We start from the raw sequence: 16,737 nt of genomic DNA on the forward strand, positions 1-16,737 counted from the left end.
GCGTTTAGGTTTAAAAAATCCTGAAAGTGGAGCTCATTTATGATTATGATATGATTATCTTGCTGAAACGTTTGCCACAGAGCTTATTTTCTGCAATGATCCAAAATCCAAATGGAAAAATCCCATATGCTTTTTGAAGAGGGAACCAAGCTGACACCAACCAACTTCAGAGCTGGCCTACATAAAAAACGTCATCCCTGAGGCACTTTATTACACGATCTCCGTGTAAAAAAGGGCTACATTAGCTTTCAAACCATGTGCATCAAGTTTATGATTGAATTACAACTTTTGAGAACAGGTGCAGCTGCTGTAACAATAATCAGCTGCTATCTGCACTCAAAAACAAATTATTTGGCTCAACAAAAAAATTAACATTAATACTATGGTTTGCAACAATCTTTTTGAGTAATAACAACTTAAAGAAATCAAGTGCAACGTGTGCACTATAGGGGAATTAGCTTCTCTTCTATCATCAAAGGCATTTTTAAGTTGCGTTTACTTTATGACTGATAATGAAACACAAGTTTTTAAGTAATAAAGTATGAAATGTCCTCTGTGTCACAGTTGTTTGGCCTGCAGGTCCCTAAAACAGTCTTAACTGTCTTAACTGAATTTGTCCAGGCATTTAAAGTGGTCTGGCGGTGAAGGGGTTAAATTATCAAGCCATGTTCATTACCTTTACTATCACTTCAATTTAGTTTTAAACCAACTGACACATACATTTGAATTTAAATTTCCCCATAATATTAACTTGATGTTATTATTAACATTATTATGTCAACATTATTTATCAAAATTATGTTGACAACTTTAAAGGTTTCATTAGATTAATAAATTTTAATTTTTATCCTGCAACTGTGCATTTAATTGAGTGATTGGTGATTAGGTTAGGTACTGCTGTTGGTGACTTGAAACATCGTGAGGCGCATGCATGTAAACTCTGAAACATCAGGCTGAAAATCAGCCAATTCCAGTCAAAAGTCAATGGATCAGTGCAGATCTAATCTTTGAAGTTCCTTTAAGCCCTGAAAATAAAATTCCTCAATCAGCTTCTTACTACGAGCGACGGGATCCAAAATTCACAAAACATAAATTTTGCCAAACTTAGAACCGTTCTGATATTTCTTCTGTTTTTTCTTCACTGCTTTGAAGTGGGAGGACTCGGCTAGAAAAGGTTTATTTCCATAAATCAGAGTTTAGCCGTGTTTGAATGAAAATGTGATGACAGTTGTGGGGTTGTTTGCTTTTGATGCCAAAACCACTGTCAATCAAATGTGATCAAAACACGCACACACAGGCCTTATGAAGCAGATCTGCTGAGCTTTTAGTGTTTCACTCTTCATAAATGATACCAGAGGATGCTTTTTAAAACTTGAGCTTTAACCCTTTGAAACCTGGAGCGACGTCACTTTTATGAGCTGCTTTCAGACACTTTTCACAAGTATTTTAACCTTTGAGCTCAAGGCAAATTGGTGCGATTTCTTTCAGAAAGATGGGAAAAAAAGAAAATGACCAACTTAGTACGAATGTTTTACAAATAGCAAGAAATAAGTAGATTTAGAAAATTCATTAAAAAAAGTTACAGTTTTACTAGGGAAAAAATATTTTAAATTATCATAATTATACATTTAAAATAAGGTAACTTTAAAATGTTTTTTTCATAGTTTTATTTGCCTTTATTGGTATTTTTTTGTTTGTTTCTTTGTTTTGTTATTGTTAACAAATTTTCAGGTAATTTTCTTGTGCTTTTTACTTATTTCTTGCTCCTCCTATTTTTTGAGTCATGTCTTCTTTTCTTCCTCATTGCCTCAACCCATGTTTTTTTTTTTTAAAGAAAACAACCCTGATCTCAAGGGGTTAACTGTTACATATTTAACAAAGATTACTTTTTTTTTTTTTTTTTTACCATTGTCTTATATTTCACAGACCAAATGTTTACAGCCGTCCTTTGCCTTTATGACTGGCTCTAAACTCGCATCAACTCTCTGTGAGCTATTACAGGAGTTCAGGCACCATCACATATTTATTTATTGAGTGGGATAACAATAATATGAATGAGTTATGTATGCCCACACAGGCGTGTAGGCACATCCACACACACAAACAAACCCTCACATAAACACACACACCATCCGCCGGTGGTGTGGAGACAGAGGCTGCCCTCAGATTGCTGAGTCATCGTTGCAGCCGCACCAGTACTGCCGTTTCTCCTCATCTGCTCAACTGGAGTTGATGCGTCACACTGGGAGCTTTTTTTTTCTTTTTTTGTTCCTAAAACGTGGCCCTAATCTGCAGCGAGTTTTCCACAGCCGTGCACCACATGAAAGGCACAAGGCCGCTTTCATTTAGCGTCCCTTAACCCCAATAAGCAGGGCCGCCCATGTGCAACAGTCAAAAAGTCAACACAAAGGAAAAATAACCCACAAAGCTCCCTCGAAAACTCTATAAAAATGTCTGAGTTGGTTTTGCCTGAAGCTTAAATGTGCCCCAATTTGAACTGTGTTAAAAATCAGACAAAGAGAGCCAACAGACACTTTACTGTTTCCCACTAATCACACATCATTTAAGGGTTTCTCTCATTTAGGTAACTGTTGGATCACAAGAGGTCAAGATGTCACTGCAGACAGCTACATATTTATTTATATCTCTGGCGTTGCAACTCACAATTTTCGACATTTCCACGATTCAATAACTGGAATTAACTTCTCAAAATGTACTAAAATAAAGTTTGCTGTAAACCCGTAATTCCACCTAAGAATATTCACACTAACTGGAGGCGACCAGACTAGACCCAATCACACCCCTGTTTTATTTTAAAGGACTGTTGGGATTTTCTGATGTGGGGTCGTGTAGCTGGAGTATTGATACAAAAGCTAAGAAATGCTGTGGATGGGGGTCAGCAACAAAATCTATTTCAGCCACCTCCACCACCCAAAAAATCAATATCTATTTAAGTGTATGCTATATTGAGTGTATTTTCACCACTTTACCTTTCTGTCAGAAAGCCCGTTCAGACGGGGAAAGCCGTTAAAGTCTTTGGTCAAAGCCACCAGACTCCATTGACAAAAATTAATTTTAGCTCGCTGAACACCCAGAGCTGCTGGTCTACTACTGCTGTTAAATTCAGCTGGTGAATTCAAAGGAACTCTTTCAAACGTCTGAGTCACAGAATAGCACCAACAAACGTACTTTTCCTCGGGAAAAAGTCCAGAAAAATATATTTAAAATGATAGTAATAATAATAGTATAGTGATTATAGATTATAAATGTTAAAAATCCAAATAATTACATATATTTTCCCCACCACCTATTTTATCATTGTCACTGATTTTTTATGTTTTATTTTTGTTGTTGTTTTTTTTTTCTTGTGACTTTTTAACTTATTTTTTTGCTCATGTCTTGTTGTTCGTTGCCATGCTCCCATGTTTTTTGAGGAAATCAAACCAATTTGGTTTCAAAGGGTTAAGGCAAAGCAGTGGAAATATTCTTAATATAGCAAACACTTAAACTGAGATAGATTTTTTAGGTGGCTAAAGTATGTTTGGTGCTGATCCGTCCACGCTAATGTCGGACTTCAGCCTGCTTCTCCAAACTGGGACAAGCTGACTGACATCCACTGTTTGTAATTTACTGTCTATGGATAAACACCCCAAACAGCACCCCTTCAAAACATCTGAACTGTCCCTTTAACATAACTATTTATCTGAAATATCAACAGTTATCTGGAACAAAGCAACAGGCAAAGTTGTACAGAGAAATGTTTGATGTAGCTGCCAGAAAATCAACATTTTTATATCATCTTACATGAAAAAAATCTGAACTGCTGCATCAATTTCCTCCTCGGACACGCTGAGGGAATAAAACACAGCCAAGAAACCTAAAATCCTGTTCACAAATTTAAGCCTCAGTCATTCATCAATTCTGAAGCCTGTGCCCTTTACAAAGAAATAAAAAACTTGTCCAGCCGCAGTTCAAACCTAACTCTGTGTTCAGGGGAGAACAGCCCGACGACAGATCCGCGTAAGGTCACACCTAAACTAAAAGCCAGCTTTGTCCCATCAGCAAAAAAAAAAAAAAAAAACCTGTTGCCTTTAGTGTGACCCACATGGCTGGGTTAAATCCACCTATTTGAAGCCTGCTCTTTTGTCCAGGAGGGAGAAATAGTGAGACATGTTGGACGCAGGAGGCTGACTGGTTGTTTAAATTCATCCAAACTAGAGTCAAAACACAGCGGTGGCCTTTGATAAAGCTTAAAACAAGAGACTAAAGATACAAAGAAATGTGCTTTGGCTTTGTCTAGAAATAAAGTCCTTGATGATACGCTGCAGCCCAAAGTGTCAAACTCTTCAGATAAATCAGCGCAGTGCAGTCACAGGTATCAAGTTCATGTCTGGACGAGATATCGTTTGTACTGGAAGACCTGAAGCAGAAAAAAAGGCAAAGTGAAAGGTGAAACTGCCTTTTATCTGGAGACTCTGGCTCATCATGACCTTTGCTGGCAGGCAGCTGCCCCGCTAATGCATCACATTACTTTTAGTAATGCACGAAATAAAAAAAGCACTCTAGTTAAGTTGTGTGATGCAGCTGAAAACAATAACAGTCAGTAGTGAGGATTTTTTTCCAGAAAGCTTCTATTAAGGGTGAAACTTACGATAATCAACCCTTTGAACTGTGCGATTGAAAAGGTCCGCCAGTGCCTACATTGGTATTTTCACTTACTGTTTTCTATCCCAAAAATCTGCACAACCTAAGCAAAAACATTATGTCAGTCAATAAATCATATTAACCCTTTGCAACCTGGATAGACATCAGTTTTCTTGTGCTGCACTGAGGCGCCTTTCACAAGCATCTAAACCGCTTAAATCTGAGCAAATCGGTTTCATTTCATTTGAAAACACGAGGATAAAAGCAAAGACCAACTTGGCAAAGAGTGCCCACAAATTACAAGTTAGGAGAGGGAGGCAGCAAGAAATTAACCAAAAAATTAGGACAACAGAGAGAGAGAGAGAGAATATAGGATTTTTTTAACAGGAAAATTTCCAAAAACTATTAGAAATTTTTAAAATTATATATTTAAAATTATGTTCCAGAAAAAAATATCTTTTTTTGCTTTTTTTTTCTAATTTTCAATTATTCTTGAGTCATTTTTAGTTGCCCTTTGCACATTATGTAACTTCTTTCATTAAAAAATTAATTAAAAATTCTGAAATTTTTCATCAGATTTTAATAAAATAAAAACCCTAACATATTGATTCAAAAGATTTTTAAATGTAGAAATATACACAAAACATTCTTTATATTCCATTTTCTATTCTTTATTCTTTAATATTCTTAACACGTCATAAGCTATTTGACCAACCTACATTATTTCATTTTTGAGATACGCTCATTGTAATGATCAGAGTGCTAACGCGTTGTGATGATTCTATCATTCGTTTCTCTGGCGTGTTTTTGCACAACAGGTAACGCAGCGCAATGATGTCATTACGAGCCTACGATGTGAAGAAACAGAAGGCTGAAGTCTTAGCTTTCTGCTAACAGAAAAAACAGCGAATGTTTTAGCTATCACAGTTTTTTATTTTAGATCGATATATACAGGATTATATAAACAGCAGCCATTAGAGGAAATACTCAAAATACTAAATCTGCACAGCACGTCAGGTAAGGTAACGTAAGGTCATGACATGATTAAAGAAGCTCTTTTTATACAGTCATGCAAACAAGCTGCAGGAGGTCCATTTTTAAGAGTTGATTATTTTTTTTCTAGAAATTTATTAAAGAATCAACAAATAGTCACAAGTAGTAACAACTATAAATGTGCCCTCAGCAGAGCGCAGATCTCCACCAGGTGAACCAGCAGACGCCGCGGCTGATCGCTGCCGTTCTGGATAATTACAGCAGACACGGTGTTGTACGTTTCAAAAGTATCCCGGACTCTAATAATAAAAATGTGCCTAATCTATTGCAGCACGTTGCACAGAACCGATTGAGTTCTCCTGTTAACAAGCATTGTACAGATATAATTATGAGGATGAATGCATTTTTAATAACTAAAACACAGCCGGAAATCTTGGATCCACGTCGTTCATAGCTGGAATTTTTTAAAAAAGGTATTAACTGTGTCTGCAGGCTACAGCACAACAAAGCAGGAAATAACAACAATCAACACAACTAAAAGAGACAAAAAGAAACCATTAACTATGCAGGTGCCTTGCTTACATGTGCCAGAAGCACAAACTGCAAGGAAAAATGGCCAAATCAACAAAATCTGCAATTCTACCAAAAAAAGGCAAAATATGCTGATTCCAAAATGCTCACAGTGTGGTTTGATGCTATGCCGAGGATGTAATACAACTGTGTCGCAAAACTGGACCTTAAGTGGACCACAACGTTTCAGCTGCAGAGTGAAGCTGCAGATGCTCTGGTTCAAAATGAGACCAAACTTGTATATAGATGTCAATTTTTGAGCAGATGTTTTACTTTTGAACCAGTTTCCGGTAAACTTTCTGCCCCTGGCAGACAGTTCAGAGAAGTGAGGAGTCAATGACGATATAAAACAGTCAATAAAACAGGTTTTTCAACAATTGTGAATCACTGCGACCACAACAGATAAATGAGCAAACAGTCATAAGTGTGGACACTAAATTTTAGGCTGATTGGTCTTGTAGTTTGCCAGAAGCTGCAGACAGACAGACAGATAGATAGATAGATAGATAGATAGATAGATAGATAGGTACTTTATTGATCCCGAGGGAAATTTAAGTAACCAGCAGCATATTAAACATACAGATACACAAACTCGCACATACGACCAAATGCATGATCCCTTCCTAAAAACGTCTGTTACAGGTTCCTATAAGTCATGCTGAAATCTTCAAATGTTGTTTTATCAAAACAGCAATCCCAAATTCCAACAATTTTCACTTTACTATCACTGATGACTAAGAAATCCAAAATAAAGTCACATCTGAAAAGCTGGAACCAGTCATTTTTATTGTGTGAAAAGTGTGTCAGTATATTTCAGACATGAAGGGGGTTTATTGAAAGGAAATGACAAAACTTTATTCTGAAATTCAAATTGTGGTTGGCTGTGGCTGCAGATGTACAGATGGGAAAGGCAGTGATCGAGTTGCGCCGAGTTTGGACGTAAACCCTTGTTTGAACCAGTTTCAATGTTTTAACACAAGACTGGTGATTACTAACAACAAACAGACTTGTTTGTCTCTGACCGGGCTGAAGAATTTGACAGGGCCTCTTGCATTCACTCACAAACTAACATTTAAATCACGGCTGAAAGGAGGTCAAAAACTCCCCAAAAACTCTGCGTTAAACGAGAACCTTCATAAATGTAAAGTACAGGCCTAAATCTGTGCAATCAAAGCGAGGCCTGCGAGCTTTTATCCCTGACGTAAATTACTGGTCATAATGTTGGAATAATAATAAAGTTTTACACCCCTCCATTTCTGGTTCTTGTTTTTATTTTTTTTTTTAAACGTCACTGCCAGATTCAGCCGACAATCTTGGCTTCCTGAAACCAGATAGGATCTCGAACAGCAGGCGAGCCGCTCAGATTATTTGTGTACAACGCTGCCTGGAACGCTTTTACACCTGAGATGGTGATAAGGCATTCAGCGAAGTGCTTATTTGGCCCGCAAACAAAACAGGCTGCGGCGATAAGCATGGTGTCTTTGTAGCGCGCAGATTTAGAGCCTGAGGCTGAAAGCAGAATACTTGGCTTCATGAAGGAAAGATGAGCAAACGTGACTGTAAAAAAAGTGTCCGCGACATACAGCGTGACACAGAGCAGAGCTGAAGTGAGAAGTCGGACGCAGCTGGGTTCAGTCTCCGTTTGTGTCCCCACGATAACCTGCTTTTTATCTGAGAGGGTCAAACTGGAGTCATTGGTAGACGCAGCGTGATTACAAGCAGATGACAAGAGGAGCCCTCACTTCCTAGGGCAGTAATACTCAACTTACAGCCCGCTGGCCAAAACTGGCCCCTGAGAGGGCCCCCAAATCATTTTCTTACTCACTATAAAAAATAAAGTGATTCACACTGGGGATTGTTTCTGTATTTTTGTATACGTAAGGTGCCAGAGTGCATAAAACAGCATCAAAATAGAGCTTGTTTATCCAAAAAGTGTCAGTGGAAGATCCCCCTCACCCCCCCACAGAGGTCCTAGCTGAGCTCCTAATGCCCTACAATCCTTGAAACATCTTAAAATACTACAAATGTCAAAAGATTGTAGAATTATCCTGAAATGTCTGAAAATCCTAGAAACATCCTAAAATCTAAGAAACGTCCTAAAGTCCTTGAAACGTCCTTAATCCAAGAAACATCCTAAAATCCTACAAATGTCCAAAGATGTTAGAAATGTCCTAAAATCCAAGAAATGTCTGAAAATCCTAGAAACTTCCTATAATCCTCAAAATATCCAAAAATCTTAGAAATTTCCATGAATACTTGAAATGTCCTGAAATCGAAGAATCATCCGAAAATCCTAAAAATGTCCAAAATTCTTTGAAATGTCCTGAAATCTAAGAAACATCTGCAAATCCAAGAAAAGTCCTGCAATCCAAGAAACGTCATTAAATCCTAGAAACATCCTAAAATGTCCTAGAAATCTTAAAATGTTCTAAATCCCAAACATTTGCCCAAAAATCCTAAATATGTCCTAAAACAACCATAAGACCCAGAAATATCCTTAAATCCTAAAAAACATCCTAAATCCCTAGAAACCTCAGAAAATCCTGAAACATCTTGAAATCCTGGAAAAGTCCAAAAATCTTGGAAACATGTTTGGGGCTGCTGCGAACGGCCCCTGGCCTCATGCCATTCTGTAAAAGTGGCCCCTAAGCAGAGACATGAAGTATCTCTGTACTGGGGTAAAAAAGCGTGGGTTGAGCTGTTGACTCTGGTGAGCGATTAGAAAAATTATTTACCTTGCTGAACGTTTGACCTACTTTTCCCCCGTGTGTGTGTGTGATGTTGAGATGGTGCAATAAGCGTCACCAGATGGCCAGACAAGAAGTGTGTATGTGTGTGTTCAATGCTGCATTCCAGCCTGTGTTACATAGACCGCCTGACCTATACTGTGCAGACGAGTCGTGCACGGAGCCCACATACACACACGTGCAGCTCCTTTCGAAGCCTACAATAACAGTCCATCTTGATCGCGTTACATGCCCGGGCAGGGCGCTGGAAGTCCACAGGCCTACTGTACTTCGCATGTGCACTCTGTCTTTCTGCAGTCACTGGGGTCAGTCAGTCAGTGAGTCAGTCAGTCGCAGTTCAAAGCTCCTTCCTCATGAGTCTCCTGCCACCTGAGCTTCGGCTGCAACTTAAAAATATCTGACCTTTCTTGAATCAGAAGCCAAGCGGGGACAGTCCCACCCAGCATGCCACACCAGGGGGGAAAACCAACAAAACCATGACATCAAATAAAGTGGAGAGGCTGCAGAGGCGGAGCTATGCGGTGAGTGTGAGCAGTCAAAAAAAACGAGGGGGGAGGGGTGCATCAGGGTCAGGAGGTGGAGAGGAGTGGAGGGGGAGGGGCTGCATTTTACATTTCTACACAAAGCAGATTCCTAGATTTCAAACACTACCTGGGACCACCAGAGAGGCGGTCAAATTTAATTACCTACAGGGTTCCCACACATTTTTAAAGATGAAATTCAAAACTTTTCCATGATTTTCCAAGGATCCATGATACATATATTGTTTTGTTTCCCCAAATGGCGCTTGTATCAGATTCTATTTTAGTATAATTCCAGCTCTCTGGCATATATGATGAGAAAGATGTAACGCAGGGAGAAAATGAAGTAAACGCACATCAACGTTACACTGACAGCTACAGAAAATAAATTTGCAGTAATGTTACATGTCTCCAAAGCTTATCCATGAAAAACTAAACGTTTCACTACAGAACAAGACTCCATGGCTTTGCAAAAAAGTTCAATATGTTTTAACAATTAAATGACTTTTCCAGGCCTGGAAAAATGTGACTGTGAAATTCAATGACTTTTCTAGGTTTTCCAGGACTGTGGGAACCCTGTGCTTATAACCCCCTACAACATGCATGTTTCAAAAAGAGCAGATAATATGTGCATTTTCATTTTTATTAAACTACAGTGCAGGTGATTTCAGGCAGGGCTGCAACAATTTGTTGTTTATTAGAAATTAACCAGTTTTTTAGAGGGTTTTTTTGTTTGTTTTTTAGAATGAATTGTGGAAATTGGCCATCTGCAAAATGTTTGTTTCCTGCAAAACTCAAACGACTTAACAATCAAGATGCAAACAATGATTGCATCATGCTGCTCCAGTGTGTGATTTTAGACAGCATGCCGGCATCACAGAAGCAAAACATTTGCAAATGATGCAACATTTAACACAATGGTGTCAGCCTCTAGTGTGACAAACGTGTGTAACCAGAGCTTTATAAACAATAACAATGGCATAACATGGCAATGACAATCATTTACCATCTCTGTTGTATGCGGCTGATGTCGTCTCCTGCTATGTAAGGAACTCCATGACCTTAACGTTTTTCCATTCTGTTAGCAGTTAACTTAACTTAGCTGCAAACTGATTTTAGCTCCTTTTAAAATCTCCCACAGTGGGTCGCACACATAACGTCATCAAAATGTCACACTTGTGTTGCAATTTTGCCGCCCCTCTCTGTGCAGTGTGGCAAACCAGCCATAACACACAAAGGCCAATATGCCATACACATAAAGCAAACAACAATAAACACCAATATGACTTAAACATAACACAAATGGTCAGTGCAACAATTGTGTGTTTCAACAATATCAAAGTATGTGAAGTATGTGAAAAAAATAATACAAGTTCAAAGAGTCTGAAAGTCTCAACGCCATCAAATGTGGATTAAGGCGAAACTTTTTGTTAGATAACATGAATTTAAGAAATGCTTAAATCTACCATCTAACAGTATTTTATTTAACTTTATACTTTATTCAACATGAAAACAGTGTTTTATGAAACTTTATTAAAACAGTAGTTTATGTAACTTTATTTTAGGGCAGTAGATACTTTATTTGTAACAGTAGTTCATTTAATAATTCTGTATTTTAGTAGTTTACAGTAGTTTATTGGAGATTTCAAAATATCAGGCTATATATAATGTATCGCGATATAGCCTAAAAATATAGTGATATTATTTTAAAGCCATATCACCCAGCCCTAATACCAGCATAAGACCAATATATCGCCTGAAGTTGTGCTTATCTTTTAAATCATGTGGCTGTGATTGACAGTAAGTAGCATAAAGACAGTATGTATTTGTGTGTGTGTGTGTGTGTGTGTGTGTGTGTGCTCTTTTGTTGGTTCTTACCTCTTAAATGCCTCTGTGGGGTTCCTCTCACACTCTCCAGGCTGCAAAGTGCTCTGCACAGCTGGGTCGCGCACCTTCTCCTCGTATCCCGGCACCAGCCCGCTGCGGCAGATCTGAGCCACCAGACCTCGGATGAACCCGCCGACGCACAGCGTGTCCGAGTCGTCCGCCCGGCAGAAGTGGAAGGCCAGGCTCTGCTGCTGCAGGCCGCGATGTGTTCCCTGAGCCGATGTGGGCCACAACAGCTCAGTGCATAAAGCCGTTTTCCCGCTTCCTGGACCCCCCACCAGCAACACCCCCCAGGAGCTACCTGACTTTGTGGATCCTGCTGTCAGGGTGCCGGGGTTGGACGCACCCCCGCCGGGCGTCAGCGGGGGCTGCTTGCTGGGAGTGCTGGTCACTCCGCTGAGGTTGTTGGTTTTCTCCTGGAGGCAATGCTGGATCTTATGGAAGACCCACTCCCGGCAGTAAAAGCGTTTCCCCTGCAGCAAACTGGTTTGGGCCATTTTGATCTACTGCTGCTGTTCCTTCTCTTCATAGGGGTCCCGTCATTCTGCCCCTCACATTCTCAACTCCAACAAAGGTCGGCTGTAAATTTGAACATCCATTTCTCCGGCTGAAATTGTGCCTCTCAGAAAAAAAGCAGGTCTCACCGTCCTTGATGTTGAGAAAAAGCCAGAGTGAGTGAGTGAAAGCAGAGAGCTGCTGCAGATGGCAGGAAAAGCAGCCGAGCTTCGGTGCGTTACAGAATATCTAGGTCAAAATAAAAAAATAAAAAAGGAAATCAAAATTGAGGCTCAAACCATAGATTTTCCACCAACTTTTTCCACAGCTTCCCCACTGGATGAACCGAGTGCTCCTTGTTATTATGAGTGTGTTGCTTTAGCATGGCGCTGGGCATGGCAAGGCACCCGGCTCTAGAGTGCATCCACTGGCAAACTCGAGCCACCGCCGCTTGATACAATTAGCCATGGGAGTTGCTGATATATTTCCGCTGATGCATTTCAGATGCTACCGGGGGTGACCAAAACGCGTTTCCATTACATTAACATGGAGGAGGCTGCCAGCACGGAGTCAGTTTCTCCAATAACATACGAGGCCTGGCTCTTTCCCTGGAAAACAGAGACAGAAATAAAGGCGAGATTAGGACACAATTCAAATGCAACTTTATGCTTTACGCTGATGCACGAAAGGAGACTGAAGAGGAGTTTGTTGACATAATTTACAGTCTTGAAGGGGAGGACGTGGTAAATCAGTGCAGTTATTGGCTTTAAAAACATATCCCACATAAGCTGCAACTCTTTGCCACGATGAATTATGATGCGCATCACTGTTAGAGCTGTTTTCCAACCTACAAAGAAAGACAACCTACAACCTCACGATTAGTTTACGATTCAGAGGGCTACGATGTGATGATAAAACGATCATCGATGCATCTTCATAACTGCAATGCACTGATGCATTTTTTTGTAATTAATGTTTCTTTACAGATTAGCGCTGGGCGATTATGCCTAAAATCAATATCACGATTAACTGAACATTTGCCTCGATTACTATTAATGAACGGTTATTTTGCCTGCGGTTTGTTATTTGCCCTTGTAGTTTACTGACGTTATTTCATTGTGTTGTTGGAGTGTAATAAACATATGATGCATTATTATTTATTAACTCTTTAACAGGTGTTGTAACTGCACAGCTGACATTTTTTGTGCTCAAACTGCTTCACTAAAAACTTGACAAAACCCAATTTCATTTTATACAGACGTTTTTATTTGATGCATGTTAGTATTTTGATTTTACTGTAATTCTTCAATTTAATCATTAGTACATGAAATTATAAATAAATAAAGATAAATCAAGTTGTCTGAATCTGAATCTGACTATTTGCTTTTTCCACCATATATTTAAACAGATTTTATTTCTGATTTTGATTCATTATTGTTTTTATATTATTGTATTTGTTTATTTTATCAAGTTAGAGAAAGGGTGAAAAAGGGGAACATACTTGTGGCCCCAGGCCCCCAAATCACTACATCTGCCCCTGGTGACAATAATAAGAGCTCAGCAAGCTGCTTCTAAATAATTCAAAGTCTGACTAAACCCGAAACTAACACAAAGTAATCTGTAGAAGTCTAAAGAAATCACTTTCCACCTCTGAATATTTGGATGTTTGCTCTGTTTGTCTCTCTCTAACCGAGCTAACCGATCAGCTGATTGATCCGCGATCATAAAAACGCCGAACACTCAGCTGTTTTCTGGAGTCAAATTCACTCAGTTAATTACGTAATTGTTCAACGCTTCTGTTGTCTCTGTGTTTTGGTGTGAGCGTGAGACTCACGTCAGATGTGCTTCCATAAACTCGTTTTTTAATCCAGAAGGTGCCGGTTATGTTGCACATTATTGTTTAAGATATTTTCCATATTGTATTTCTTGTGTACGTGCAGTGTCTCTTTTTTATGTTAATTTATGTATTATCTATATATAAAAATAAAGACTATTTAATGACTTAATATTTGATATTTTAAGACTTTTAAGGACCTGCAGACAACCTGGTTATCTCTATTGTTGCAGCATAAATTATCACATAAAGTCTGCAACAGTTTGCCAATATGTATTGTGATGCACATAATTGTTTCAGATATCTTCTAATCTACAAAAAAAGGGTTAACAGCATGTCTACAGTTATCAGACATTGAAATTCAATGCCTTTAAAGACTTTTTCAAGATCATTTTTAACCAAATGTAAGACTCATTCTGATAAAAAAAAAAAAAAAGACCTCAAATCCTAAATTCTTAGACTATTTGGTGACTTTCAGGAGCTAATACTTAACATTGTAATACTTTATCAGGACCTGCAGACACCCTGAAAAACTCGTTTCATGCAGTAAAACATATCCCATATAAGCTGCAACAGCTTGCCAATGATGCATATTATTAGTATAGATATTTTCCAGTATACAAAAAAGGATTAACCAACATGTAAAACTCATTTTGACAAAAAAATTATGACCAGATGGATAAATGAAGCAAATTATGACCTCAAAACCTAAGTTCATGACTATTTAATTACTTTAAGACCGAACATTTGACATTTTAGTGGACCTATAGATACTCTATAACTCTATTCTTGCAACAAAACATATCCCATATAAGCTGCAACAGTTTGTCAATATGTATGACGATACACATTTTTGTAATAGATATTTTCCAACTTACAAATAAATGGCTAACTCTATTCTTGCAGTACAACATTTCCCATAGACGCTGTAACAGTTTGCCCTTATGTATTACACGATGCACATTGTTATATTTATTTTCCAGGCTGCACAAAAAGGGTTAACTCTATTCCTGCAGCTACAAAAAGGTGCAAGTTTCGGTGCTTTCATCCTCCACAACCCACATCACTGCCTGCCTGCCCTGCAACTAAATTCTTGGCAGGGGTTCGTCCAGTTTCTCTAGTCTATCCACTGATCCCCCCCTTCCTTCCTATGTGGCTTTAAATCCCAAACAGTCCACATCCGTCCTGGACTGTAGAGGAGGGGGAAAGTCCAAAGAGAGGAGAGCAGAGGACCCCCTTTTTCCTGCACTTACAGGGGTCGTTTGCATGGGTGGAAGCGGAAGGTAACGCCACCTCAAAAAAGGGGGTTAATGGCTTTTAAAGGTGGCAGGAATCTTTATTGCAGAATATGTGATAATGTGTGACATAAAGATGGATTTTTAGAAGGAAAAATGCATAAAATTTAACCTTCTCTCTCGATTTCTGGAGGTTTTTGGGGGGGTTAACCACCCTCTCATTCAGCCCCTCATCTCTGTACTGGAGCAAATGCAAATATTACCCAGCCTCTACAGCCAAGAAAACACACACACACACACACACACACACACACACACACACACACAGTCACAGTCTTGCTGGTTACTTTGTAACGCTGCCAAATAACAAGGTTTAACAGGAGCTGCCATCCCACCTTTCTGTTTTTCTAAGGCGCTCCCTGCCTCCAGCACAAAGATGAACACACGCATATGAAATAAATCAACCGCCACTTGTGTTTTCAGCCAAAAAAATCACGAAATGAATTCAAAAAGGCAGCACAAGTCTTTTGTATGAGCAGACAAACCTCACCCATTTCAGCTTGGGATACGATTTACACCTATGGGGGCTCCTCTCTGTTTTTTAGAAAAGAAAAGCCGACTGGACTGTGCTTTCAGGAGAAACCTCCAAACATACATGTAGCCTGTTGTGTCGCCGCAGCTTCCTAAAACTGTTTAAACTTCATTTAATCCCATCGTGGAGCGTTTCACTGTTTTCGCTACAGTTTCAAATCTCTCAAACGGTTTTGCTCTCACCTCTTTGCCGATTCCCTCCCGGTGGGTTTTTTTTTTGGGGAGGGGGGTTGCTGCTTCCGTAGTCAACACCCTTTCTGTCCAAATCAAAACGCTTCAGGTGAAAACCGCTCGGTCGTTTCTTCCGGTAAAATTCAAAAAGCCAAATTTCTGCATTCGGGTCTTTTCTTTGAATCCGTGTTTTCTGTCGGCGGCTCCTCCTGCTGCCCGACACAGCTCCACAGCGAGCCGACTGACTCTCCGCCTCCAAACACTCTACATTTCTCTCCCCTGCATGCAGAGCACACGCTAATGAGCCGCGCAAGGTCTGCTGGGAGTTGGAGTTTTTGCCTCCTGTCGCCATTAGTTAGACGTAATCGAGAGATTTAATATTTGGCTTAATAAAAACTTTAAAAAAGAAAAAGAAGAAGAACCAAAATTACAACCATAGATTTCTTCCTTGCTATGAGTAGTATATGCTATTTACCGCTGTATTCAACGAAAAAGGAAATTACCAAAAAATTTGCCAGAAATTAGTTTAAAAAATTAGTACATAAAAAAAAATAAAAAAAAAGTAGGCTACAAGAAAATTACACATTTACACAAATTATAACATCATATAAAAACAAAAAAGTGTGGAAAAAAGTTAATAAGCCAAACAGGATTTGGGGAAGAGGAAAGGACCCCAAATTTGCAAAAAGTAAGAAAATTGCCTGAAGATCATTTTTTAACTAAACAAAATTACAAAGACAGATGCTAAGAATAGATTAATAATAATTATACAGTTTTTCCCCCAACGTTTTGCTTTTTTCTCGACATTCTTCCTTAGATTTAAAGAAATAAATTTAAATTTACTAATTTCTTGCAATATGTGAGAAATTAATAATAATAATAGTTATTATTATTATGATCATCATTAGTAGTAGTAGTAGTAGTAGCAGTAACATTAGTATTAGTATTAGCATTATCATAATAATAACTGAACAACTTTAATCACTATAGAAATGTGAATGCAGTTGAACTACCAATATGCAACTGCAAGAGGTAATATAAACACTACT

At 38.8% G+C, this 16,737-nt stretch overlaps 1 protein-coding gene across 2 annotated transcripts in view; it reads right to left on the reverse strand.

Annotated features, from left to right (window-relative positions):
- The window catches only part of ankrd50 (ankyrin repeat domain 50), a 57,420-nt gene extending 41,497 nt beyond the window's left edge, over positions 1 to 15,923 (reverse strand). For both annotated transcript variants that reach the window (XM_042492882.1, XM_042492881.1), the window contains exons 1-2: positions 15,701 to 15,923; positions 11,354 to 12,465 (exon numbers count right to left, since the gene is read on the reverse strand). In XM_042492882.1, the coding sequence (XP_042348816.1) occupies positions 11,354 to 11,859 (506 nt within the window). In that variant the 5' untranslated portion in view covers positions 11,860 to 12,465; positions 15,701 to 15,923. The remainder of the gene's footprint in view (positions 1 to 11,353; positions 12,466 to 15,700) is intronic.
- Between the last annotated feature and the right edge of the window lie 814 nt (positions 15,924 to 16,737).

The sequence above is a fragment of the Plectropomus leopardus genome, chromosome 9, assembly GCF_008729295.1.
Source record: "Plectropomus leopardus isolate mb chromosome 9, YSFRI_Pleo_2.0, whole genome shotgun sequence".
In the NCBI taxonomy this organism is placed as follows: domain Eukaryota; kingdom Metazoa; phylum Chordata; class Actinopteri; order Perciformes; family Serranidae; genus Plectropomus; species Plectropomus leopardus.